Source organism: Chrysemys picta, chromosome 2, assembly GCF_011386835.1.
Source record: "Chrysemys picta bellii isolate R12L10 chromosome 2, ASM1138683v2, whole genome shotgun sequence".
Classification (NCBI taxonomy): domain Eukaryota; kingdom Metazoa; phylum Chordata; order Testudines; family Emydidae; genus Chrysemys; species Chrysemys picta.
This window is the reverse complement of record NC_088792.1, coordinates 64,608,786-64,636,724: the sequence shown is the minus strand read 5'-3', so window position 1 is coordinate 64,636,724 and position 27,939 is coordinate 64,608,786. Positions and strand designations below refer to the sequence as shown.

The 27,939-nt window shown below is 39.8% G+C and overlaps 1 protein-coding gene across 5 annotated transcripts in view; it reads right to left on the bottom strand.

Annotated features, from left to right (window-relative positions):
- Positions 1 to 4,277: 4,277 nt before the first annotated feature.
- PALS2 (protein associated with LIN7 2, MAGUK p55 family member) overlaps positions 4,278 to 27,939 on the bottom strand; it is a 128,820-nt gene continuing 105,158 nt past the window's right edge. For 4 of the 5 annotated variants that reach the window (XM_005290868.5, XM_024106787.3, XM_024106785.3 and 1 more), the window contains exons 6-12: positions 26,231 to 26,362; positions 18,240 to 18,339; positions 15,881 to 15,949; positions 14,701 to 14,862; positions 11,295 to 11,497; positions 10,715 to 10,843; positions 4,278 to 5,652 (exon numbers count right to left, since the gene is read on the bottom strand). In XM_005290868.5, coding sequence (XP_005290925.1) covers positions 5,476 to 5,652; positions 10,715 to 10,843; positions 11,295 to 11,497; positions 14,701 to 14,862; positions 15,881 to 15,949; positions 18,240 to 18,339; positions 26,231 to 26,362 — 972 coding nt within the window. In that variant the 3' untranslated portion in view covers positions 4,278 to 5,475. The remainder of the gene's footprint in view (positions 5,653 to 10,714; positions 10,844 to 11,294; positions 11,498 to 14,700; positions 14,863 to 15,880; positions 15,950 to 18,239; positions 18,340 to 26,230; positions 26,363 to 27,939) is intronic. The other variant, XM_042861518.2, reaches the window with a different exon arrangement.

The window sequence follows — 27,939 nt, the reverse complement described above, 5'->3', positions numbered from 1 at the left end:
TCTATGACAAAGTGAATGCTTTTATCAAGAAAACTGAATTCTGGAAGTCCAAATGTGGAGACAAAGACTTTACCTGTTTTCCACTGCTTCATGTACGTCACTGATTTCTGCACAGGAGAAATTGAGCAGAGCAAAATTAAAGATATAATAGTAGATCATTTTGCTCACTTGACCTCTGAGTTCAAGTCATACTGTAGCGAGAGATTTTGCTTTGAATGTTCTGAAATACCTTGAATACCTCAATAGAGGTTTACAGAAAAACCTCGGGGTTTAAATATCGCAAAAATTCACTTTTCCCAATTGATATAATTAAGGTGGTGACAGTATCAGGACACTTTGGTTAGCATAAAATAGTAGTTCGTTTTAAGATTAAGGCTCTAATTAAGTAGAAATTAATGATAATTTAAATTTAGAAAATCCAACATGGCTAATCAAAATGGGAGAGACAGGGATGACGTAGTTCAAAATTGGGTTGTGGAAAGTTTAGCAAACAAGATGGCGTCAGAGGGAGGAGCTTAGAAAGGACTAGAATCCAAGATGGCATCAGGGGAGGAGCTTTCCTACCTAAAAATAGGTATGATGGCATAGGGAGGAGCTGAAAAATTAGCAGCTGATTGGCTGAGAGGAGCTGACCTTGAGAAAGCAAACAGTATATAAGGCTGACAGCCAGCAGGCTGAGTTTGTAGTGGGTTCAGCCAGCAGGCTGATACTATAGGAGGCTTCCAGCTAATAGGCTGAAAATAGTGGGTTTACAGTGGGTTCAGCCAGCAGGCTGAAACTGAAATACGGAAGCTGCTTGAAAAGAAGAACGGAACAGCCTGGAAAGCAGCTACCTGAAAAGCAGCTACAGCAGCAGAATTCCAAGGCTGTCGTAGCAATGAGCAACTGCCTGCCAGCAGCTATCTTACCAGCAGCAACAAACGAGCAGCAGCCACTACTGTGTCCGTGGTCTGACTGAGCAGTGAAACAGCAAGCTGTGAAAACTGTGCTCTCTAAATTCGGACAAATCAGAAGGACCAATAGATGAATCACAGGGAAATTTTTAATAAGAAGTATAAGTCTGATCTTCTTTTCTATTTAATATTTAAGAGTGTATGGGTTTGTCTGTAAATAAAGCTGGATGCCCGTGTCCAGCAGTGAGATCTTCCCTTCCCCTCTTGTAACCGCGTGGCCAGCGCTTACAGGATGTTAAATATTAAGTGTTAATGTTAAGCAAAGATTCTATGTTAAATATTATGTGACAATGATTTCTCATATGTGTAGAGACCGCATATCTTACATTAAGTACAGGATTAGATTGTAACACTAAGACTAAAAACCTTTGTGTGTGCGGGATCTTTATATACATGTTACACTGAAGCTGCTGTATTCTTTGTGTGTGTAAATACTGTAAGCAGTCTGTGTCTTTTATTTAATTGCATTGCTTTAATTATGATGTTTTAAATGTAATTTTATTGCATTTTTACGATATTCTATGTATTCTTTCTTGCTTCATTAAATACATTGTAACCACTTATCTTTTAAATAAACAATTCTTTTGTTTTCGAAGAATTACTGCTTGTGTGTCTATCCTTGAGCGGCAGGCTGTATCCGTGTCCTTTTAGGGGGTAGCAAGACTAGCTTGCCCTGGGGAGCCCTCTGTGGGTCAGAGACAAGCCCCCTGGTAACACCCTGGCAATTCCTTTAGGGCAGACCACAAACCTGGTTACCCTTTTAAGAAATTAAAAGTGCTATTGTAGGTAACATAATTGGCGTCTAAAATTTTAGGGTAACAATATTGCCCCAACATTCAACACAACTTAGCTCAACTCGACTGGGTAAGAAACCCATTCATTTGGTCAGATGTTAGCAGCAGTAACCTCTCTGCCAGTCAGCAAGAAAATCTTCTTGAGCCACCCTAAGACCAAGGTCTAAAGACTCCACACTAACCCAGTTCTAGTGTTTAGTACAGAAAGAGTACAGTGACCTTGGGAACCATGCTTTGGATGTTTGGTTACCTTTTGAGTCAACATATTTTTGTGAAGTCTCATTTTCTGTTATGACTGCCATCAAGACAAAGAGTAGAAATAGACTCAATGTGGAGAAAAACTTAATTGTTGCTGTCGCTTCACTGCCTGCCAGAATGACAAGGCTCAAGTATCACACTGAAATGTAAGTACAACCAATATTTATATTCCAATCCATTTATTTTATAATTATATGGTAAAAATGAGAAAGTAAGCAATTTTTCAGTCATAGTGGGCTGTGACACTTTTGTTTTATGTCTGATTTTGTAAGCAAGTAGTTTTTAAGTGAGGTGAAATTTGAGGTACGCGAGACAAATCAGACTCTTGAAAGTGGTACAATAGTCTGGAAAGGTTGAGAACCACTGTTCTAGCCTACCACCCTTCCTATCAATTTGTATTATGAGATGAAGCTATCACCGTAGTTATGGTGGAAACAGCATCTTCATTCTCTAACCCTCTGGTGAATGGCTTAACAACTCTCTAAAAGGTTAGTTTGAACTCAAAATTCTCATTGCTGTCAGACTAGAGGAATTTTTTTTTTAAAGAGTAAAAGAAAAAATTCAGCAATTTTTGAGTGACCATATGTGCTGAAAACCTATTTTTTATAGTTTAAAGAAAAGTTCCAATGTTTTCTGAACAGTTGTTTTAAATCCAAAGCAGGTGTATTTATACAGCTAACCTGTTCCTCAATGAGGAAAGCATACTTCGCTAACTTTGAAAGATTTGGTAAAGAAGTCTGGAAAAGAGTTTATTTTGCTTACCACTTTAAGTGTAGAGATCCAGATAATCCCCATAAAGGTTTTGATACACTAGGTTCTTATATACATCCTGTCAGTCAATCCTTCCTGTCAGGGAGCCCCAGAATCACACTCCCCAGCTGCTTCTACATTAAAGACAATACCTAAAAGGGTACAGCATGCCTGATGGCACTTAGGATAGGCTCCAGTGTGATCAATTTCACATTTTGCACTCTACTGAACACAGGAGGGCCTAGGCCCCAGCACAAAACACCAACACACTGTCCCTTTTGACAGTCCTAGTTCTATGATGGTACTGGAAGTAGTACAGTAGTTTTCTGACTAGACCTTGGCGCCTACATTTCCATTTGGTGAAATACCCTCTGACAAAGCTGCAGAGTAAGTGAAATTTGCAATATACGACACTACAGTGTGGAAAGTAAAATCTTCTAATTTCACTCGTTAGGTAGGAGCTAGCTCAACCCACTTTTGGCATCACAGTTCAGGAGTTAGTCATTCCTAACTCATAATGAAAGGCGTAGTATCTGTCTAGATAACATTTCCCACATACAGCACACATTTATCTCCTATTACATAGTGTACAACAAGGACACTGATAGATCAATCATAGCTATAAAGTCCTACAGTACCAAGATTGAATCTTTAAAATATTCAAGCAAAGGCTCTGCTATTTGTTGGATACAATAGATCTATTCCTCAAAGTACCGTTAGAGCAGTAACATCATAGAACCTAGTCTCCTGAGAGTACTAAATAGAAAAGTGTCATGCTGGTACCACATATTATGAAATCTATCAAACTTTTAAAAAGAAAAGAAACAAACCCATATATACTTTGCAGAATATAACAGAATAAAAACAAAGTACTGATACAAGTTTTCCTTAAAAGTTTCAGACTCACTTTAAAAAACTGAAATCTCAATACCAAGAGCCACAGAGAAGACCAAGGCTATGCAAGATTTTGTATAACATTTACAAAATAGACTGGAATCTTCGAAAAATATTTTAGCGGTTTTTTAATTGTCTATAATATAACTTTTGAGACTCATGGTTTCTTTGTATAAAGTAACTACATAAAAGTACCTGAACCCTGTTTTCTTGTGTACATAATCAAAAACCTTTAAAAGCCCAAGGGCACACTATTGTTTTTAAGTGTATCTACTCTTTTGGGTTTTTCATCAGAAAGAGAATTCAGCAGAAGTCCTCTTTTTGTTGGCATTCTCTGTAATATGCTTTGGCATGGAAAAAAACTTCAGAAGACAGGTGCCTGTCACCAGATAGAAAATAAATTAAGTGGACAGATGACTGTAATTTAGGCTCATAAAGCTGGAAACTGATGAAGAAATGTGACTATATACAAGAGCTAGTGTAATATAAAATATGGTCACAAGAAAAGTTTTTCTTAGTGACAATTTGTATTTTCATTTTATACTTGTTAAGGAAAATTTATATTAGTAAAAGTCTTGAAAATATGAATCAATATGAACTTGGAGATAATAGAAATTATGCCAGTGAGTCTACTGAATGGAGAATTATTTCATCTCGAAACACAAAAAAATCATGTTATAAAACAAAATATAAATAACATTGATTTTTAGCATCTGACAATAACTTTCAAATTTCACAAGCTATTCAATGAAGAATGCAGTTTAAACACAATATAACAAATAGCACAAAAATCTCATTACATCACATTTCACAAAACACAACAGCTGATCACTCACAATATTCCAAAATGTAAAATAAGAGCCAGCTAAATATCACATGAACTCAATTCATAGATCAATATACAAATACCGAACGTCTCAATAAAAAAGCAGGTTTCTTTAGCAATGTGTTTTCACAAATGTGAATAAATAGTCCTACACACACAGCCTCATTGTAAGGCTCTGCAATATAAGGCTCTCTTCTCGGGCTACTTCACCATGATCCTAACTACGATGATTTACATTACATACAACCTTTCTGACATCAGTACTTCAACTGTAATGGGCTAAAAGGTTTTCTCCCAAGAACAGCCTAATAAGTAGAGTGCAAGGTATTGTTTTACATTATTGTTTTTTAATGGTACACAGAGGGGAAGTCTACAGTACATCTGTCTAAATCAAAATAGACAACAAGAAACCATGAAACTGCAAAAATGTATAAACATTGAGCAGAAAGATGTCAGAGCAATGTAGCAAAGCAGTGCTGGTTGCTGCTTTAATATTTAAAATTTTGCTCCCATAAAAAAATAATTTAAAGGTGCCTATTAGGAAAAGGATTAGTGTTTTCTCCTAATAACTGACCTTTGACCAGATGAACACTAACTTGAACAAGAGTTTTACAAAAATTGTTTCAAGTATCCTTCCTTATCACAGTGAAAATGTAAGACCAAAATGTAAATGTTAAAGTGAATGACTTGAAAGTTTAGATGAAAAAGGCAAAGGTACTAAATTAAAACATATAAAAATGCTTCAACGCATTTCCTTCACGTGACATGAATAGAAAGGTTATCTGTAAAAAGTTAGAAAAATTAAAATAAATTACATATTTAAGTACACTTTTCCTTCAATATGTTATATAAAAACTCAGAATAGTGTACTATCATCTGAATATACACAGAGTAAAAATGCAAGGGTGCTGCAGGTATCTTCCATCTCTAAAGAAGGTCTTCTGAGAATGTTTGTTGCAGCTATTTTCATTTGTTAGCTAAGCCCATCTTCAAAAATCTGTCAGTATACCCAACTAATTGGGACCCATTGTTGCTCCAACCTCAATTTCTCTATAGCAGTCTGTAGCTTCTCAAAGGCTTTGTCTAGATTGTCATTTACAATGATGAGATCAAAATAGTGGTTGTATGCTCTCTGAATCCGTGCACTTTCATCAACTGTTTTTTTCAAATCAGTGTCCTGTTGAAAAGATTTGGAGACTAATTAAAAATTGTGACATTAGCAGTTCATTACAAGTTCAAACAAAGATAAATGAATGAATGTAACAATTAGTAACATCAGTTTGTCAGGTAGTGCAACTGAATTTTACTAGGTTTAATTGCAATATTGAACAAAAGCTTTCATTTACTACAAATACTTGGAAGTAAAGTTTAAAATATTTGATGGAGATGGAAGAAGGTAGGCTTAATGTAATTTGGATAACAGTAAGAGCAAAACTTTCAAAATCTGCTAAATTTGAAAGGTGTATACCAGCCCCAATTCACCAAAGCACATAAGCATGTGCTCAAACTTACGTACATACTTAAATGCTCTGATCAGCTGGTGCCTATCTGCCCAAAGAGGCCTTTTACTGCAGCTATTTATTTTGTATGTGGAACTGATGGGTGCTATGAGTGTGGAGGTAATATTTTCAGGAACAATTTGAGCAGGCAGTTTTATTTGGCCCTAAATATACTTAATTTTCAAACCGATACTGCCACCAAAACAAGAATCTTGAGGCATGAGTTTTATAATTGCACCTTCCAGTATCAAAGAATAAGTGCTGGCATTCCTTGTTATTTTGGTCTGCATTTCACCCAATCTTTTCATCTGTTCACATCCTCCCACTTGTGGGCCTGCACTGCATCATTTTATCTCTGAGATGTTGAGGTGTGTGACGACTGTTCCAAGACTGCTGATGAGGACATTCTATATCTGAAGTATAAGGTTTTTAAACGTCATTATAAAACTGTCGTTCAGCATCCCAGAGAAGAAATTCCACCTTTGTTTTGCACTCTATCAATACTGGATTTCCCACATACAGCACTACCAAGATGTGAGTGTCAAATGAGAAGTCACTTTTGAATACAGCCAATTAAACAAAACCTGCAGTTACTGATTGGTTTGCTCCCATGTTGTCTTCCGTAAAAATAAGTATTTAAAGGCCCATAGAAAACTCAGTAATAACGAGGGACTATCTCCGTATTGACTGGCTACATGTCACCTCAGGACAGGATGAAGAGATAAATGACTGCTTCTTGGAGCAGCTAGTCCTGGAACCCACAAGGGGAGAGGCAATTCTTGATTTAGCCCTAAGTGGAGCAAAGGATCTGGTCCAAGAGGTGAATATACTGAACCACTTGGTAATAGCGACCATAACAGAACTAAATTTAACATCCGGGGGGGGGGAAAGAGAGTAGAATACCAAAGAAGCCTCCCACAGTAGCATTTAGCTTCTGAAAGGGGAACTACACAAAAATGAGGAAGCTAAATAAATGGAAATTAAAAGGTACAGTAAAAAGGTGAAATGTCTGCAAGCTGCATGTAAACTTTTTAAAAACATCACAGTAAAGGGTAAACTTCAATGTATAGCCCAAATTAAGAAACATAGTAAGAGGACCAAAAAAGAGCCACCATGGCTAAACAACAAAGTAAAAGAAGCGGTTAGAGGCAAAAAGGCATCCTTTCAAAATTGGAAGTCAAATCCTAGTGATGAAAATAGAAAGGAACTTAAACTCTGGCAAATCAAGTGTAAAAATATAATTAGGCAGAATTTGAAGAGCAACTAGTAAAAGACTCAAAAACTAACAGCAAGGAAGATAAGGCAATCGTGGAGAAGCTAAATGAATTATTTGCATCGGTCTTCACTGCAGAGGCTGTGAAGGAGAGTCCCACACCTGAGCCATTCTTTCTAGGTGACAAATCTGAGAAAATGTCCCAGATTGAGGTGTCATTAGAGGTGATTTTGGAACAAATTGGTAAATTAAACAGTAACAAGTCACCAGGACCAGATGGTATTCACCGAAGAGTTCTGAAGGAACTCAAATATGAAATTGCAGAACGACTAACTGGGGTATGTAACCTATAACTTAAATCAGCTTCTGTACCAGATGACTAGAGGATACCTAATGTGACACCAATTTTTAAAAAAGCCTCCAGAGGTGATCTTGGCAATTACAGGCTGGTAAACCTAACTTCAGTACGAGGCAAACTGGTTGAAATTATAGTCAAGAACAGAATTATGAGATGCATAGATAAACTCAATACGTTGGGGAAGAGTAAAGAGAAATCATGCCTCACCAAGCTATTAGAATTCTTTGAGGGAGGTCGACAAATATGGACAAAAGTGATGAGGACATAGTATACTTGGATTTTCAGAAAGCCTTTGACAAGGTCCTCACCAAAGGCTCTTAAGCAAAGTAAGGAATCATGGGCTAAGAGGAGCAGCCCTCTTATAGATTAGTAACTGTTTAAAAGACAGGAAACAAAGGGTAGGATAAATGGTCAATTTTCAGAATAGAGAGAGGTAAACAGAGGTGTCCCCACGGGATCTGTACTGGAACCAGTGCTGTTCAAAATATTCATAAATGATCTAGAAAAAGGGTTAAACAGAGGTGGCAAAGATTGCAGATGATAAAAAATTACTCAAGATAGTTAAGTCCAAAGCAGACTGCAAAGAGTTACAAAAGGATATCAAGACTGGGTGACAGGGCAACAAAATGGCAGATGAAATTCTAAAGCTGATCAATGCAAAGTAATGCATATTAGAAAACATAATTCCAACTATACATACAAAACGATGGAATCTAAATTACCACTGAAGAAAAAGATTTTGGAGTCACTGTGGAAAGTTCTCTGAAAACATCTGCTGAATGTGCAGTGGCCGTCAAAAAAGCTAACAGAATGTTAGTAACCATTAGGAAAGGGATAGATAATAAGACAGTAGATATCATAATGCCACTATATACACCTCTACCTCGATATAACGCTGTCCTTGGGAGTCAAAAAATCTTACTGCGTTATAGGTGAAACCGCGTTATATCGAACTTGCTTTGATCCGCCAGAGTGCGCAGCCCCCCCCCCCCCCCCCCCGAGCGCTGCTTTACTGTGTTATATCCGAATTCATGTTATTTCGGGCCACGGTATATCGGGGTAGAGGTGTATATCCATGCTATGCCCACATCTTGAATATTGCATGCAATTCTGGTTGTCCCATCTCAAAAAGTTATATTAGAATTGGAAAAGGTACACAGAAGGGCAACAAAAATGATTAAAGATATGGAACAGCTTTCATATGAGAAGAGATTAAAAAGATTGAGAAGTTTCAGTTTAGAAAAGAGACAACTAAGGGGGGATATGACAGATCTATAAAAATGTGAATAATGTGGAGAAAGTGAATAAGGAAGTTTATTTTCCACTTCACATAACACAAGAATTAGGGGTCAGCCAGAGAAATTAATAGGCAGGAGGTTTAAAACAAACAAAAGAAACTACTTCTTCATACAACACAAAGTCAAACTTGTGAAACTCATTGCCCGTGGATGTTGTGAAGGTCAAAACTATAACTGGATTCAAAAAAATAATTAGTTAAGTTCATAGAGGATAGCTCCATCAATGGCTATTAGCCAATATGGTCCGAGATGCAACCCCATGCTCTGGGTGTCCCTAGCCTCTGACTGCCAGAAGCTGGGAGTGGAAGACAGGATGGATCACTCACTAATTACCCTGAGGAAATCTGTTCATTCCCTCTGAAGCACCTGCATTGGCTGCTGTTGGAAGACAGGATACTGAGCTAGATGGACCATTGGTCTGATCCAATATGGCCAGTCTTACGTTCCTCTTTTCTAAAGGAGGAATGCTAATTTAGCACCAAAACAGCCAAAAGCAGTAGGGAAATTTGCAATTGCTTGTTATATTAGAAGAGATTTAAAATAATCCACTAGCATGCAAAGCAGATTCAACCATCCAAATGCACCCATTTACTCAGAAGTGGCTGCATAAACAGATAATATTGAATGAATACACACTTTCTGTCTGTGTGTAAAATACACACACACACACACACACTGTATACATACATATATAAAAATCACAACAAAAACACATTAAAAGAACATTCTTTAGGTTGCAAAGTCAAACACTTGAAAGTCAGGAAATGCCAGATTTACATGCAACCTGTTTTTCAATTTTAAAAAGAAAAAGGTAAAAACTAATTATTTTATGTGCAAATGTAACAATATCCTACCACAATCATGAATCAGTAGGATTTCAACCTTTGGTATTACAACAGAGATTGCTTCTACTAGAGCTACTTACAGGACTAAGAACATCAACTGGCAGCAGGAGAAGGCTGTTTTCTCATACAGGACAGGGGAAGAAATGGGTTACTGGTTTCAGATGGTGGATCCAAGGAGGACCCCAGCCCAGCTCTCTCCCTCATGCTGCTGAAGTTGGGGGAGTTCCTGCCCAATGTGTTGACCCAGAGGGTGGATTGGTATCATGTGCTTGGTCTATGGGATGGCTTGATGAAGCACAGTTCATATTCTCTCCCCTTCCCCCTCCTCTCCCCAGGGAGTTAGGGGAGCTCCTAGTCTATGGGACCACTTGGCTCCATGTGTTGCAGCCAGGTAATTTACAGGGTCAGAGGAACCCAGCTTGGCTTTCCAACATCTCCCCTCTCCCCTGCTCCCAGCAGCTCCCAGATGTTCGCAGCGCAGTATGTGCTGCTGCTGTGGTAGCAGCAGCACAAGCCTGTTCAGTGACTGACAGGCTCTCAAAATCTTTCCAAGGAACACAAGTGAGAGAAGGACCATTTTGATTTTTAAATCATTTATATTTTAGTCAAATCTCAATGGAACTTCATGGGACAAAGAAAAGCTACCTTTGCAGCCTGAAAAGATTCTCCCTCTCAAATATCAAAGGTCTGCTGCAAACAGTGGAGGTGTGAGAACATCCCAAAGAAAGGTTGTAAGATTCCTTTATAACCGAAAGAATTAGGTAATCCAAATTATAGGGGGTGCCACCTTAATAAATTAATTACTTTTATTTAAAAATCTAGCAAATCATGTCAGAACATAACAACTAGTGTTAGTAGTATATGATCAGTTTAAATTACTCTGTATTATGTAATCTAACATAAACCTTGCCTAACCTTCCTCAGCAAGACATTACACTCACATGTGTTACAAAGAACTTCTTGAAAAGGAAAAAGGTTTAAGAAAATCCTGTGAAAAGGAAACTATATATGGAAGAATTTGCTTACTGTTAGAAGTTTGGTTGTAATTCCAGCATCCACCACAGCCTTATGCATAGCACGCAGAGTCTCTAACTCTGGAGCAGCAATAAACACTACATAGGGCATAAACTCTGAAGTCCTCAATACTTTCAAGGCCTAGAGACAAGAAAACACACAAAAACAAACAAAAGCAAAAAACCCCAAAACACTAAATTGAATTAGTTAAAAATGAGAATAAGTCACTAATCAGTGAAGTACTGCAATTTTAATCTGGTACCATTAACAAAATAACAAGACAATCCTATCCCATCCTCAAAGTGCTACCTCGCCAAAGGATGGTATGAAACTCCCCTTTGAAATGTTCAACATCACTCTTACATTGGTCAAATGGGTTACTGATCAGCAATGCAAAACACTCTCTGTTACAGGCCTGAACTGCCTTTGCACATTCCTGATCTCTTCCACCTTGAAATTTCAAAAATCCAAACTAACTTGAGAGTCTTCCATGGTATTGTAGGACTCAAGACTAGCTTAAAAGTCTTCAAACTTAAAACATAGCTCTTCAACACTCTGATATTCATCTTAGGGTACATGACACATTACATACCTGTGGGTTCACATCCAAGATGCACGTCCTTCCAGTCTGAACCACTTCAAGAATGGAATCTATTTTGGTGCCATAAAGGTTTCCTTCATACTCTCCATGTTCTAAGTATCTGCCAGCTTTAATATCTGCCTCCATTTCAACTCGTGACACAAATCTGTATGCTTGCCCATCTTTTTCATCATCCCTTGGCTTTCGTGAAGTAACTAAACACAAATTTTTGACAAATCACTGGATATAAAAAACCTCAAGATATCTGAAGATTGATTGGCTTGCCATGTACATATAATATGGGTCTTTTCTGTGTGTGGAACAAACCACTGTCCAAGCTCATGTTCAAAACTTACGAGCATAATTCCTCCCAAACCCATTCCCTCTGCCCTTACTCTCTTCCCTCCCTCATTTCATCTACCCTTTCATTCATTTATTCCCTCACCTTCACCATTCCATATCCCAAATTCATTATGCCTCTTCAATCACTAGTGTGTAAGATTTTCAACACCACCTAAGACCCATTTTCAAAGATGACTTAGATACTTAGGTGCCTAAGTCCCACTGACTTTCAATGAGATTTAGGCTCTTTCCAGCTGATCCCACAACACTCATTTATTTCTCCCTCTCTCTCTCTCTCTCTGAGACACACAGTGTGGAAATGGAAAAGCTGTAGAAAAACACTAACCCATTCCTCCTTTAAGACCCACTTCTATTGTAAAGCCTACGGTAAATTTTCAAGTGATAGTAATTAAGCAGTTGGCCAGTAGAAGCTTCTAATATTTGTCTTATTTATTTCTTATAATAGCATTTTTTTAAAAATTGACAACTAAAACCATCTAGCTGTGCTCAAAATTTCCCTACATAAATGCATGTTCTTTTTATAGCTTCTCTGGTGGTCCCTCCACAACTCCTTTTTGTTCTGTACAGCACATAGTACAATGGAGCCCTGATCCTGAATGTGATATTGTTATACAAATGAATAATAAAATATTAAATGTGTTTTATTATAGTTAAGTAGTTTTCATCATTGTCATCTTCATTATTATAGAAAACCACAAGTCTCACCAGCTTCTTACGATGCATCAGATACCACAGTGATGAGTATGGTATAAAAACCTAGATGGACTAGATAGGGTATCTGAGGAGTTTGAAATGGCATTTGGATCATGAGCAATGGCAGACTTCATATCCAAAATAGATATTATGAACTCTGCAGAGGAGGGAAGGTAGACTTCGCACAGAATCCAAATCTATAGAATCCAGAGGATTCCAACCCAATGCCAGACGGTATGCACATACACATCCCAAGAGTGGGGATCAATATTGATAATACACATCTAAAAAGTGGGGATCAATACTGACAATATTTGAGGGACAACACAACCTTGATAAAGAGAATAAAATATTTAATGAAAAATCTGAAAACATTTTACTGTTCAGTTATAGAAACTGTGAAGCCTTTCTGAGACCATTCCTATCTCCAAGTAGGAATATGTATATACACCTCTACCCCGATATAACGCTGTCCTCGGGAGCCAAAAAATCTTGCCGCATTATAGGTGAAACCCCGTTATATCGAACTTGCTTTGATCCACCGGAGTGTGCAGCCCCGCCCCCCCGGAGCACTGCTTTACCGCGTTATATCCGAATTCATGTTACATCGGGTCGCGTTATATCGGGGTAGAGGTGTATTTATTTATTTAGGTGTAGTTCTGCATATGAAAGCAGTTTTAAGTGTACATCATTTATATCCACATACTCACACACCTATGCATGCATGTGTACAGACATACACTAATATTACTGTATATGTACTTATATGAATCTCCAAATAAGTTATTATGGTAGCTTGATTAAATAGTATTTAACTTTACATGTTTTGTTTATATGTTACTGATTTACTGCTTGGTAATTTGCCTTGTCTATTTAGGTTGTCAGATCTTTGACACATGGACCACTTCTTCTCTGAGTTCTGTGACATTCCTATTCAAGTGGCCAAAAGTGCTCTAAATAGATTTAAACAATAAATAAACAAATAATAATGTTGGCACATATACTAATTGTGAGATTTCATTTATTACTTATCTGCAGTTATGACATTTTACAGAAACCTATAATTTGTTAATTTTTAGACAATTTATTGTTAATGTCATGTTGTGCATTACCCTTTGCCTACGTGGATTATTAACCTGTTTCCCAGCATAGGTTCCTTTGGACAGATTATGCTACCAGATATGCACACTGATTCTAGGGGCATGGACCAGTTTGGGGGTTTGGTGAGCATTACAGATTACGGATACAGGAAAGAGATTAGGACTCCTAGGGCTATCCGGTTTCCCCGCCTCAGTTACAAGACACTCCTGGCTTGTCTTTCAGACTTGCCCACATCCCCATTACTGCCAGTCCCATTCTTTGCCACACACTATGAGGCAGAAGAGAACAGATGGCTCTTAGAAATGGCTGGGCATAATGGGTATGGAGCAAGGAAACTGTTCTGTGCTCAGAGGTCAGCCAGAGGGGTGGTCTGGCAGACAGGAAGGAAGGGGTTCTTTCAGAAAGTGCGAGGTAGGAGAAAATTCTTATAGTGCAGGAAGGGGCGGCTCTTTCAGCAGCTAAAAGGAAGAAAGACCAAAGCAGAGAGGGGAAAAAGGGCTGGTGTTGGAAGAAGTAGGAAGAAATTACATTAACTGGCCTCTCATCCCTCAGTTTATAACATTAACAACCAATAAAATAGAGTTCATAGTTTATTAATCCCTAGGATACTATGGGTTAAATCCATGAACTAAAATTTTCATATGAAGTTTTAGTTTCACATACAGAGAAAGATAAAGAGTTCATTTAAACAATAAAATGAGTTTCCAAGCAAAATTCTAGTAAATGTTCATTATTAAAATTTATCCGGAATTTGAAGAAGCATTCAGATAGTGAGGATAATCTGAACTATAGGAAAACCCCAAAATAGATATACACCTCTACCTTGATATAACGCTGTCCTCAGGAGCCAAAAAATCTTACCGTCTTATAGGTGAAACCGCGTTATATTGAACTTGCTTTGATCCACTGGAGTGCACAGCCCCGCCCCCTCGGAGCACTGCTTTACCGCGTTATATCGGGTTGCGTTATATCGAGGTAGAGGTGTACTTGAATAATACTTGCACATGAATGCAATGGAATTCCTGTCTTCTGCATAAGCAGACAAAAGTTTGGCTGGTAGTTAGATGTCATTAACGCAGAAATAGGGTTTTCCTACTTATTGAGGAGATTGAAAACATATTTCATTCTCCAGTCAAAGTTTTCAACCCACAATTATTACTCCCAGATTGAGTCACTACAACAAGCTTCAGATTAGAGTAAAATTTTCCACATGAATTACAGGCTTCAAAAGGATCTGACAGTGGGAGTGTTGATAACTTACACGGCACTGTAGTTCCAAACCTAATGGGATTCAATACTATAAATCTGTTTTTCAAACTTCTTCGACCCACTCCCTGGGCCCCTATTAAGACCAATGTCTTCCTCTGAAAAGGAGGCATTTTGGCTACCTCCTCATATATCTGGATTTCGTGACGATCAAATTCTACATAGAAAAAAGTAACAAAATATTAAATGAGGATCAAGTCATTACCATTTGTAGAAAACTTCAGCAATTCTATTTTGTATTCACATATTACCTATTACAGTAAATAGTACTTAAAAGGTATTTTTATCTGATATTTTTATCACAGTTTTCTTATGTATAAACAGAAATGGGAATACTGTAGATTCTTTCAATGACCATCTCCTCTAAACAGTGATTCTGTAATAGGATTGTTTTTCGGAAATTTAGGCAATACTCACACCATGCACAGGTGCTGACTTTCTAATGTGCCGTGGGTGCCCCCCAACCCCGGCTCCGTCCCAGGCCCCATTCCTACTCCACCTCTTCCCCAAGGGTCCTTGCCTTTTCCCACCCCTGCCCTGCCTCTTCCCACCTCCTCCCTCGAGTGCGCTCCACCCTCGCTCCTCCCTGCTCCCCCCCCAGCGCCTGCACACCATGGAGCAACTGATCCACGGTAGGCAGGAGGTGCTGGGGGGGTGAGGGGGTGGAGGCGCTGATCAGCAGGGCCTCCAGCAGGCAGGAGGGGTTGGGGGAGGCATTGATGGGGGGCTGCCGGTGGGTGTTAAGCACCCAACATTTTTTTTCCCGTGGCTGCTCCAGCTCTGGAGCACCCATGCAGTCAGTGCCTATGACACCATGCCAACATTTACCACTGTGCCAGTGGTGTTTAAGCATTTAGAAAATTGTTCTTTGATCCTTTATTCTGTCCCCTAATGCACTGCTCAAGAGTAACAACTTTTCTTTGGGCACCATGTCTTTACCACAAAAACTACCCTGTTTATAATTTCTGATCTAGCTGATCAATTTGCAAATCAAGCTACTATAATTTATTTTAAAACTTTCTCCTATAACACAGACATTCACTGTCATGGTAGCTTGATCTGCTTTACCCAGTGTGATAACCTACGTTTAAAATGCAGATTCAGAAACTCTACAACATACTGGACTTGTACACTATTCCATTGGATTTTACACATAATGTAAGACTAAAAAATACCTGCATTTCTAGTTGTCAGATACATCATCTTTTTCTTTTTTTTGCTACTTATTGTTCCACAAAAGGGCCCTGAAAGTAAAACAGACAAGAATACTGAAAGCTCTCAAACTCACTTTTTGATAAATATCTTTTCATGGTGGCTTACTCTATGTAGATTTTAGGATTAACTAAAAATATATCCATATTTTGAAGGATGGTTGCACTTTTTTTTTTTAAACCAGAGACACAGTATGATCTTTATTGGAGAGACTAATTATTATTAATCCTCTTTGCATATACTTTAAATGGTATAGCAGACACATAAAAGCTAATACTCTGCATAAATGTACCAGAAAACAAAATAATTTTCTAGAAACGAATAGGAAAGGACCAAAACTGTTTCCAGTAAATATTTATATTTGGGATGTCGATTAATCGCAGTTAACTCACGCGATTAACTCAGAAAAATTAATCGCGATTAATAGCACTTTTAATCGTACTATTAAGCAATAGAATACCAATTGAAATGTATTAAATATTTTGGATGCTTTTCTACATTGTCAAATATATTGATTTCAATTACAACACAGAATACAAAGTGTACAGGGCTCATTTTATATACTTTTTTATTACAAATATTTGCACTATAAAAATGATAAAGAAATAGTGTTTTTCAATTCATCTGATACAAGTACCATAATGTAATAACTTATAAATGTCAATTTTTTTTGTTACATAACTGCACTCAAAAAAACAAAACAATGTAAAACTTTAGAGCCTACAAGTCCACTCAGTCCTACTTCTTGTTCAGCCAATCGCTAAGACAAACAAGTTTGTTTACATTTATGGGACATAATGCTGCCTGCTTCTTATTTACAATGTCACCTGGAAGTGAGAACAGGCATTTATATGGCACTTTTGTAGCCGGCAATGCAAGGATTTACGTGCCAGATAAGCTAAACATTCGTACGCCCCTTCATGCTTTGGCCACCATTCCAGAAGACATGATTCCATGCTGATGACACTCATTTAAAAAAATGTATTAATTAAATTTTTGACTGCACTCCTTGGAGGAGAATTGTATGTCTTCTGCTCTGTTTTACCCGCATTCTGCCATATATTTCATGTTATAGCAGTCTTGGATGATGATCCAAGCACATGTTGTTCGTTTTAAGAACACTTTCACTTCAAATCTGACAAAATGCAAAGAAGGTACCAATGTGAGCTTTCTAAAGATAGCTACAGCACTCGACCCAAGATTTAAAAATCTGAAGTGCCTTCCAAAATCTGAGAGGGACGAGGTGTGGAGCATGCTTTCAGAAGTCTTAAAAGAGCAACACTCTACTGATGCAGAATCTAAACCACCAAGAAAATCAACATTTTGCGGTGGCATCTGACACAGATGATGAAAATGAATATGCATCGCTCCGCACTGCTTTGGATCATTATGGAGCAGAACCCGTCATCGTCATGGACAGCATGTCCTCTGGAAGGGTGGTTGACGCATGAAGGGACATATGAATCTTTAGAGTTTCTGGCACGTAAATATCTTGCGATGCCGGCTACAACTGTGCCATGCAAACACCTATCATCACTTGCAGGTAACACTGTAAACAAGAAGTGGGCAGCACTATCTCCTGCAAAGGTAAACAAGCTTGTTTGTCGGAGCAATTGGCTGAACAAGAAGTAGGACTGAGTGGACTTGCAGGTTCTAAAATTTTACATTGTTTTATTTTTGGGTGCAGTTTTTTTTGTACATAATTCTACATTTGTAAATGCAACTTTCATGATGAAGAGATTGCACTACATTATTTGTATTAGGTGAATTGAAAAAACTATTTCTTTTGTTTTTTACTGTGCAAATATTTGTAATAAAATAAAGTGAGCACTGTACACTTTGTATTCTGTGTGGTAAGTGAATATATTTGAAAATGTAGAAAACATCCAAAAATATTTAAATAAATGGTATTCTATTATTCTTTAACAGTGTGATTAATCGTGATTAATTTTTTTAATAGCACAATTAATCATGATTAATTTTTTAATTGCTTGACAGCCCTAATTTTTATATATATATATATATTTTTTTTTTAAAAGCAACTTGAAAATGGTCACCCTGTGGTTGATTTTCCCGCTTAATTTTACCATTCACCAGCAGGTGGCAAAAGGGCTCAGAACTCTGAAAACAGTGAGTGCACATTCTAATCCTCGGTCTTAGTCAAGGTAAAAATAAAATACATTTGTAATAACTAGCGTTTATTTTATGTATTGAAACCACCCATGGAGCCTCTTTTATAAGGTCTGCCTTATCGTGTAAATGTAAAAAGCAAAGCAAGCTAATCATAAAGGAACCCATCTCTGAACGTGCATTAAACCTTACCCGAATTATCCCAGTCCCTCCTAACAAATGCCTTCCGCTTCTCTTCCAGGAACTGGCTAGGTATAAGGCCAGCACTTCCTCCTTCTTTGACATGGCTAGCCTGAAATCAAGTTAATAAGCTATAAATCCCCCATGACAAATACTTTAAATTTTAGTCCAACGATGCAAACAAGCAGCAAACTTTCAATCAGACATTCACTCCTGAAGACTGGTTTCTTGAAAGATGTCACACTGTCAGTTAGGATTTCTGGAGGCTAAGCACTGATACATTAGTGATGGACACCTGAAAATCCAAATTTAGCACACCATGCTTCCCAGAAACACAGTGCGGTTTGCTGGTTCTCTAGTCCACTTAAGCATCATAATTCAAGGGACACGGCTAGAGTAGACACACAGAAAACTACTTATTGATAATAAAGTTATTGTACTGTTTACCACATCAATTATTAAATCTCCAATTCCAGAGGTTTATATTTCAGCCATTAAAAAAAAAAGTTGCTAAAATGTACAATTACCAAATTGACCAAAATGGCTCAGAAAACACTTAACAAAGCCAAACATAATTTGTTTGAAAGGATTCTGCATGGCACAACATCAATGGAGCTCTGCTGCACACTTATGCATTTATCCTGCATTCTTGTTGGAATCCAGAGGCCCTAACTTAAGCATGATTCCAAATATAGGCACCTGACGCACCTATTTTTTTGGTCATTTCACGAACATGGAATATTATCCTTGCCAAATAACTGACCATATCTTAAAATTCCACTGTCATTGTACTGTTTTACTACTTCTTGAGAGAGAAAACTCATAGATCTAGGTTTTATAAACCCAAAATTATGATTAGTTATGAAAGCTTAGAAGTCAGATATTCTCTACTGAAATCATTTTATGGTGAGAGTCCCACTGTCAGTAATTCAGGACACAAAAATGTGAAATTTTATAGTTTTGGTCCTCTCAATAGCAGCTACATTCATCCATTTCTCTTAAAAAGGAATGGTATAAACAGCAGGCTGAGTCATATTTTCATCTTATTAGTAGCCAGGTGGAATGAAGTTAGTATCTCACTTTTTGCCCACTCAAGAAATACTGGATGGATGCTGAAAAGTCTCTAGCTGTAGGAATTCAATGATATCTATTTTGGTACACCTGCAAGTTACTACTTACAACACTACATCGTTGTTCATGCCAACAGACAGAATGAAATGCAAAAACCCACTAGAGATGGTTTGTGTGAGAGGGCTTTTGGTTTATTTTGTTTGGACTCTTGCAAGTTGCCAGCTGGAGGAGTTTGAAAAGACAGACAGGTGACATGCATGCATGAATGTCTCCAATATACTCTTGTGAAGAGATTCAGAGTGCCTAACTTCTGAAACACATTTATTTGGCAGTAAGTAATTATGCAACTATTTTTTTCTTCTTTATTTTCCCTTCTGTAGTTACTGTAGCTGGCTGGTTAGAAGAAGATGGGAATTTCAAACACACAAAAGGAGTGAGATGGAAATCCAACTCTTTGAGCAAACAAGAGAAAAGATACCTGCATTATAACTGTTGTTCTATGAAATGTGGGTGCAGACATGTATTCCACATATGTGTGTGCATGGGATTACTTTGCAATATTCATCATGCTCACTCCTGCCCCAATCCCCCCTCAGTTCCTTCGTGCCAAAATCCCCGGCTGAAGACTCAATTGCAGAGGGGTAGAGAGTAGGTCATGGAATACATGTCTGCACCCACATCTTGAAGAACAGTTACAATACAGGTAAGTAACCATCTTTGAGTGGTGGTAAACATGTATTCCAATCAGGTGACTCATAAGCAGTTCCAGCGGGCAGCGGGCTCAGAATTATTTAAATAGTGAGTGCAGAACTGCTCCCCAAAGTTTGCAGCTGATCTTGATGCTGTGGTGATAGCACAATGTCTAGCAAAAGTATGTACAGAAGACACATCACAGCCCTGTAGATATCTACTACTGAGACACCACTAAGAAATGCAGCTGATGTCACATGAGCTCTCGTTGAATGAGCCCACAAATGATGGTGGAGGTGTCATCTGAGTCACTTCATAAGCCATAGTAATTCAGGCAGTTATTCACTTGGAAATAGTCTGAGCAGAGAATGGTTGTCCCTTCATCTGCTCAGCATAGGAAATAAAGTGCTGAGGTGATGAATGAAACAGCTTAGTCCTTTCTAAATAAAATGCCAACCACTACATCTAAACCAGAGGTTCTTAAACTGGGGGTCGGGATCTCTCAGGGGGTCACGAGGTTATTACATGGGGGCTCGTGAGCTGTCAACCTCCACCCCAAATCCTGCTTTGCCTCCAGCATTTATAATGATGTTAAATATATTAAAAGGTGTTTTTAATTTATAAGGGGGGAGGTCGCACTCAAAGGCTTGCTATGTGAAAGGGGTCAACAGTAAAAAAGTTTGAGAGCCATTAATCTAAACTATGCAGATGCTGTTCCTCCACACTTGAATGTGGTTTGGGAAAAAATATAGTTAAGTAAATAATCTGATTAAGGTGAAACTGAGATACTACTTTGGACAAAAGAACTGGGTGTGGTCTTAAAGCCATCTTGTCCTTGAAGAACTGAGCATATGAAGGATCTGCCATTAAGGCCTGCAACTCACTAATTCTTCTTGTAGATGTTATAGCCACTAGGAAGGCAGTCTTCTGAGAGAGGAGAGCCCATGAACATGTTGCTATCAGCTCAAATGGTAGACCAATCAGTGCTGGCAGGACCACGTTAAGGTCCCAAAATGGCACCATTTCTTTTGCTAGTGGAAAAAGATGGATAATACCCTCTCAAAAACCTCATAATCATAGGGTTTGAGAATACCAACTTCCCTTGAATGGGAGGATGGAAAGCTGAGAATGTCTCCAAGTGAACCTTCAGGGAGTTCAGAGTGAGGCCTGAAGATTTCAAATGCACCAAATACTTTAAAACGTGGGCTGAATTTGCATGGACGCAGGGTTAACTAGCATGGACGCTGCCCAAATCAAAAATTGTTTCCACTTAGACAAGTAATGGCCCTTGTGGCTAGTTTTCTATTACTAAGCAGAATATGGCTAATTGCCTCCGAGAGCTAGCCATGCAACATCCACACAGTAAGGTGCAGACTGCTCAAAGCTGGATGAACAACCTGGCCAAGATATTGAATCAGTGGGTTGAAAAAAGAGGAAGAGGCTTGGGAGGTCAAGGTGACAGAGAGAGGAGGTTGGAAAATTAACATTGCCTCAGCCATGCTGGTGCAATCATAATAAGTTTGACATGATCCAATTTGAGCTTGAGGATAGCCTGAGGGATCAGAGGAATGGGGGAAAAGGCATACATCAGGTTCCCTCCTCAATTTAGATGGAAGGCCTTGATAAGAGACCTTGGGCTAAGCCAGGCTCAAGAGCAGAATTGATGACATTTTCTGTTGTCCTTTGTTGCAAAAAAGTTTATGGTAGAGATACTCTATTGCTGAAAAATGGACCTCAACACACTCTTCTTTAGGGATCACTCATGGTTGATCGAAAAAGATCTGCTGAGATGATTCGCCATTTGGTTCTGAGGGCCTGGCAAGTATTCTGTGGGTAGAATATCTTCCTTGATGCAGAAGTTCCAGACCTTTATTGTTTCCTGACAAAGCTGGTTGGAACAAGCACCGCTCTGGTTGTTCACATAATACACTTCAAGGGCAGTGTCCATGAGAACATAAATTCATGCCCCCCAGATCTGATCCTGAAGCACCCGATAAGCATTGTATACTGCTTGAAGTTCCAGAACGTTTATATGACAGGAAGCTTCCTCTGACCACAAACCCTGAATATTTAACTCTCCCAAATGTGTTCCGAAACCAATTGGGGAGGCATCAGTAACTACTGTCTTGGTTGGTGGAAGGTGGGCAAAGGGGACTCCCTGACACACAATGTTAAATTCCATCCACCACTGTAAAGAGTGCACAATTTTTATGGCACCTGGACAGGGTGTCTAGCAGCTGGCAACACAGGTGAAAATCTAACTCCGGCCACAACTGAAGAGGGGGAAAATGCAACCTCGTGTGTTTCACTACATACGTGCATACCACCATAGGGTCCAGTAACCTCATGCGTACCCAGATTGTGGTCAAAGGGTGCAACTGAAGATCCCAACAAAGGTGATGAATTGCCTGGAACAGTTCAGACAGAAGAAAGGCCCTCAAATTCATAGTCTATCAGAGCACTAATGAACTCCATTTTTTGAGTTGGCTTCAAAACTGATTTGCTCCTGTTTCAGATCAGACCCAACTGATAAAAAAAAAGTCTAGCGTGAGCCTGATGTGACAGAGAGCCTGTTCCCTGGATGCACCTCTCAGTAGCCAATAATTCAGGTATGGAAAGATATAAATTCCCCTTCTCCGGAGAAAGGCAGCCATCACCGCCATGCATTTAATAAAGACATATGGGGCTGATGACAGTCTGAAGGGAGAACCGTGTACTGGTAGTGATGGCTGGTGATGAGGAATCTGAAGTACTTCCTGTGGCCTGGGAAGATTGCTACATGAAAATAAGCATCCTGGAGATCAAGAGCAGCAAACCAGTTGTAATTCAGAGCAGGAAGAACAGTAACCAGGATAACCATGCGGAATCTCTGATAAGTTTGTTGAGATCAAGGATAGGTCTCATTTCTTCCTTAGATGTGAGGATCAGGAAGTATCATGAATAAAACACCTTTCCGCAAAGATGACAAGGAACCTCCTCTATAGCGCCCAAAGTACACAGGGTTTGTACCTGCTGTAAGAGCAGTGACTCATAAAATGGGTCCCTGAAAAGGGACGGGGTAAGAGGATGGGAGTGGGGAATGGATAGGAATTGAATGGCATAACCTGATCACCCAGTGCTTAGGACCCGTCTGACCATAGTTATTGTCTCCCAAACACTGTAGAAGCAAGACAGCCTGTCTCCAAATAACTGGGGCATAGAAACGACATTGACAACTGAGGTGCTACTCTCAAAACACCAGTCAAACAGACTGTCTAGCAGAAGGAGGAAGATAGGCCATTTGACTAAAAGTAGACCCAGAAGGTTTCTTCCTCCATGATTTATGCACCTTTCTGGGGAAATCTTGCTTCCTTGCAGGGTAGGAACACTGATAGAAATATCATTGAGGATGATATTGCTGCTGCTGCTTCCCGAAATTCAGTGTCTTTGCAGCCTGAGTATAAATCCCCAATGAGTGTAAGGCACACAGGAGTCTTTCAAAGAGTATAATGTCTCATCAGTTTTCTCTGAGAACAGGAGATGATCATCAAACAAGTCCTCTATGTTTTGCTGGATCTCAGGTGCTATGCCAGAGTTTTGTACTCATGAGGCCATGAGCCTGAACGAAGCATCTGCTACATCCAGGGTTGATTGTAAGGATGTCTTGGCCACTAAACTACCATCCATAAAAAAAGCCTTGAACTCCTCCTTAGAGGATACTGGTAACTTGTCCACAAATACAGACATACTGTCACAGTTCACAAAATCATATTTTGATAATAGAGCCTGATGGTTTGCAAAACGCATCTGCAAGGAGGAAGTAGATTTTTCTCCCCAATCAACATAGCATTTTGGACTCCTTTTCTTTAGGCATAGATTTATATCTTCCTTGTCTCACTAGCTCACTTGCTGCTGTCACAACCAGGAAATTTGGAACTGGATGGGTGAAAAAGGATTTGAAGCCCTCCATTGCCACATAGTATCTCTTGTCAGTGCACTTTGCTGTGGGTGTTAACAAAGCCAGGGTATTGCATAATGATTTAACAGACTCTAGTGTTGCTTTGTTTATAGGGAGGGCAACTCTCCCAGGAGCCAATTGTTGGAAGATATCTTCCATTTTATGGGTGTTTTCCTGCACAAACTTGGCCTGAATACGTAAGGCCGATGCCATGTGTCTGAGCAGATCCTGATAAGATCTGAAATCCTCTGGTACTGGAGATGAGGACTCGAGTACCACTGCATCATCTGGTCACGAGGATGACAATGTAGTTGGGGCCAGTGGAATCCCTTGAGGAATTACATCCAACCATCCCAAAGGCTCAGAATGTCCTAATGCACAGGGAGTGCGCCTTCTATTGTGCCTGCAGGACTGATGGTTCTGGCGGGGAGACCCCTGGAGGTACAGGTGATCGCCTCCTATAGCAAGCTGATGACTGGGACTTCTCTGAGAAGTCTCTCGCTCAGCAATTTCAGGGAGGCTGCTTGGTATAAGGATACAGCATCTGAGGCCAGTAAGAACTAGGTCAGGGTCCCTTGTCTCTGCTGTGGGAACGATATCAAACCTGGTACCAACTATGACTCCTGCTGTGTCTTGACAACCTTCAAGAGTGAGATGGGGAAGAGGAGGGAGATATCTCCTGCACCATCCAACCCCCCCAGCCCCCTCGGGACCTCTGCTCCATTCAAACACACCCCCATCCCCTGACCGCCCCTGGAATCCCCATTCCTGACTGCCCCCCACCGCCCCATCCAACCCCTCCTCTCATTCCTGATGGCCCCCCCAGGGCCCCTGCCCCATCCAACCACCCCTTCTCTCTGTCCCCTGACTGCCCCGGGAACCCCTGCCCCTGACTGCCCCCCGCCGGCCCATCCAAGCCCCCTCTCATTCCTGACTGCCCCCCGGTACCCCTGCCCCATCCAACTACCCCTTCTCCCTATCCCCGGACTGCCTCCGGAACCCCTGCCCCTGACTCCCCCCCGCCACCCCATCCAACCCCTCCTCTTATTCCTGACTGCCCCCCCCCAGGACCTCTGCCCCCATTCAACACCCTTGTTCCCCGCACTCTGACCGCCCCAACCCCATCCACACCCCCGACCCCTGACCATCACCCCAAACTCCCCTGCCCTCTAGCCAACCCCCCCACTCCCTGCCCCCTTACCGTGCTGCCTGGAGCACTGGTGGCTGGCGGCGCTGGTCCCCAACATTGAGGCAGGTAACACTGTCTGCTCGAGAAGGTGCTGTTTTAATCTTACATCACTAGTTACCTGTGTCCTCTTTTTAAAGGACTTACAAATAGAGCATCTTTCTTTAGTATGCCCTTCCTGAAGGCACAATAAGCATCTGGGGTGGGGATGGTTATTGGGAATAGCTGCCCCACAAAAAGGGCAATGTTTTAATCCCAGTGAGGGCATCCTACCAGGAGAAGCTACCTGGCTACTATTATTAACTAACTAAGTGTACTAACAGTAACTACACCTCTACCCTGATATAACGCTGTCCTCGGGAGCCAAAAAATCTTACTGCGTTATAGGTGAAACTGCATTATATTGAACTTGCTTTGATCCGCCGGAGTGTGCAGCCCTGCCCCCCCGGAGCACTGCTTTACCGCGTTATATTCGAATTCGTGTTATATCGGGTCGCATTATATCGGGGTAGAGGTGTATATACAAAGATGACACAAAAAGCTGTAAAGGCAAGTGAGAGGAAAGATCACACTAAGTCCTCCAACTCTAGCTGCGAGCCGTGAGAAGGAATGGAGTGGGGTTAGGGTGGTGCTGCCCTTTTATAGCCGTGGGAAGAGCTATGAGTGGAAGGAAGCCAGTGCTGATTCTATGGGTACTGCTAGGCAAAATTATCCAGCTTTGGTCCGCTGGGTGTGCACACACCTGAGTGCAACACATGTCTGCAACCACTCGAAGAAGAACCTGCTCTTCCACAATCACTGTCAGAGGGAGGTTCACCATAATTAACTGACAACCTAAGAATTAATACTTTGCTGGAAATTATCTCTCTACAATGAATTTTGGAATATAGCAGCTTCAGACCAAGTAAGTAGTAGTATAAAAAGGATAGAGTGGTATAGATAATACTGAAGTGAAAGACTGAATGATATAAAGTTGTTTTAAAAATTTGAGGTTATGCTGGAGAGTGAAAAGCAGGATCAATACTTCTTCCTAAAACTCCTACCAACAGGATTAGATTAATACAAATCTATTACTGTTATAAATAATAAAAGTAATAAAGGTCTCCGCATTTTACCAACCTGCCACCAATTTGAGTCTTCACGGTTTACGATTTGAAGAATTTCTCCTTTAGAAAATTTCAAACCTGCTTCTTTGCATGGGATCAGGTTGTCATTGTATGGATTATAATCAAAATGACACTTCACAAATACCTGAAACACATTGTAAACTTTTAAAGCTTAAAAGATTGGATATCAACAATTGCTACTGATATCAAAAAGTCTCATTACTTCATTAATAAAGCCAAAAATGCTTAGTAACTTTGCTAAGGACATACAAAATTTCATTAATGGTTAACAATTTGCCTTGGCCAAGCGAAATACAAGCTATTGGAGAAGATTTAAAGAACATTTTGCCTGATATATATACTGATATTATACCAGCGGAGAGCACATTAAAGTAAGCAGCAATACTAAAACAGTCTCAAAGCTTCTCAACCCAGGAAAATACAAAAAATTTGGCTTTTTAAAAAAAATTATACATATATTGTCTAACTGGAACTGAAACACTCATTTTTACACTTCAGTATAAACCACAACTCAGCATTCTGACATGCACTAACCTGAAATTAATCTAAAATATGCATTTCTGAGAATGTGAGCACTGGCCTTGGGATTTGTGAAATTCTAAGTATGAACTTAGGCTACGAATTGCCGAGATTTCAAGCAGTCACTTGTCTTGCTTGTATTAAAGGCCTTCCTCTCAGAGTTGCTATTGGAAAGGGAACTGGCAGTAAATTGCCCCCCTTCTCTGTAGTTCCAGTGCTTCAGAAGATGGGGATTTGTGTGCCTTACCCCCTGTAAAGGAGAATGCATCTCTGACTAAAGCTCAGTGCATTCCTATAGCTCCTGCTTAGCTCAAGCAGTCTTTTGTCTTGCATGTACTCAAGGCTGGTCCTGGAGAATTTATGTTTTTGATAACCATATTCAGAAAGATAAATTTACCACCTGCAAAGAGCTTTTTTTTAAATCTTCAAATCCATCAATTTAGAACAATGTATTTACTCCTTCAGTGTACAAGTTAACAGGAACAATCAGTTAGAACACTGAGCTTTTTGGCACCTCACATTCCCTCAAGAAAATCAACTTCTGAGGAAGTGTCTCTCTCTCTCTCTCAAATAGAGACTGTACCCAAATTCAGCCAAGTCTCTGAAAACTGCAGTTTGCTCAGTAGAAATTTGTTAGAGACTGGCAGCAGCACCACTCTCTGAAGAGTCTGCCTGCACAGAGCATTCTTCATCCCTATACATCTCCTGTGGACCGACAAGACTAGTCATGTGCCATTCCAGGGATGAGGGATTGGGCCAGACTTTACCTGCAATTGCTTCTCTCAACAGCTGAACAATTCTGTGCTGCCAGGCACTGGAATTGAGAGCAGGAAGAATGTCCCTCCTGTGTTCTCAATGCTTCCATTGCTACCGCCAAGGCAGCATGAAGGAGGAGGAAGCAATGTGACCTGAATGCAGAGGTGCGAACAGGGAGGAGCTGGTGGGAAGGGAAGAAGTGGAGGTGGGATAATGAAATGAGTTGTGTGAGGGTGAATAAAGAGGAGCAGAGGAGTACTGATAGCCTGGGTCTATAGCCACCTTAACAACACTTCAACTACAAGATCACATACTATTTTTCCAGAGTGTGCTATAACACAAACTCAATTCTAGCATTTCTTAACTTCTTAGTGCTTGATATTGCAACCTTAGCTTTCTTTTAATGTGGGGAGGGGGGCTGTAAGT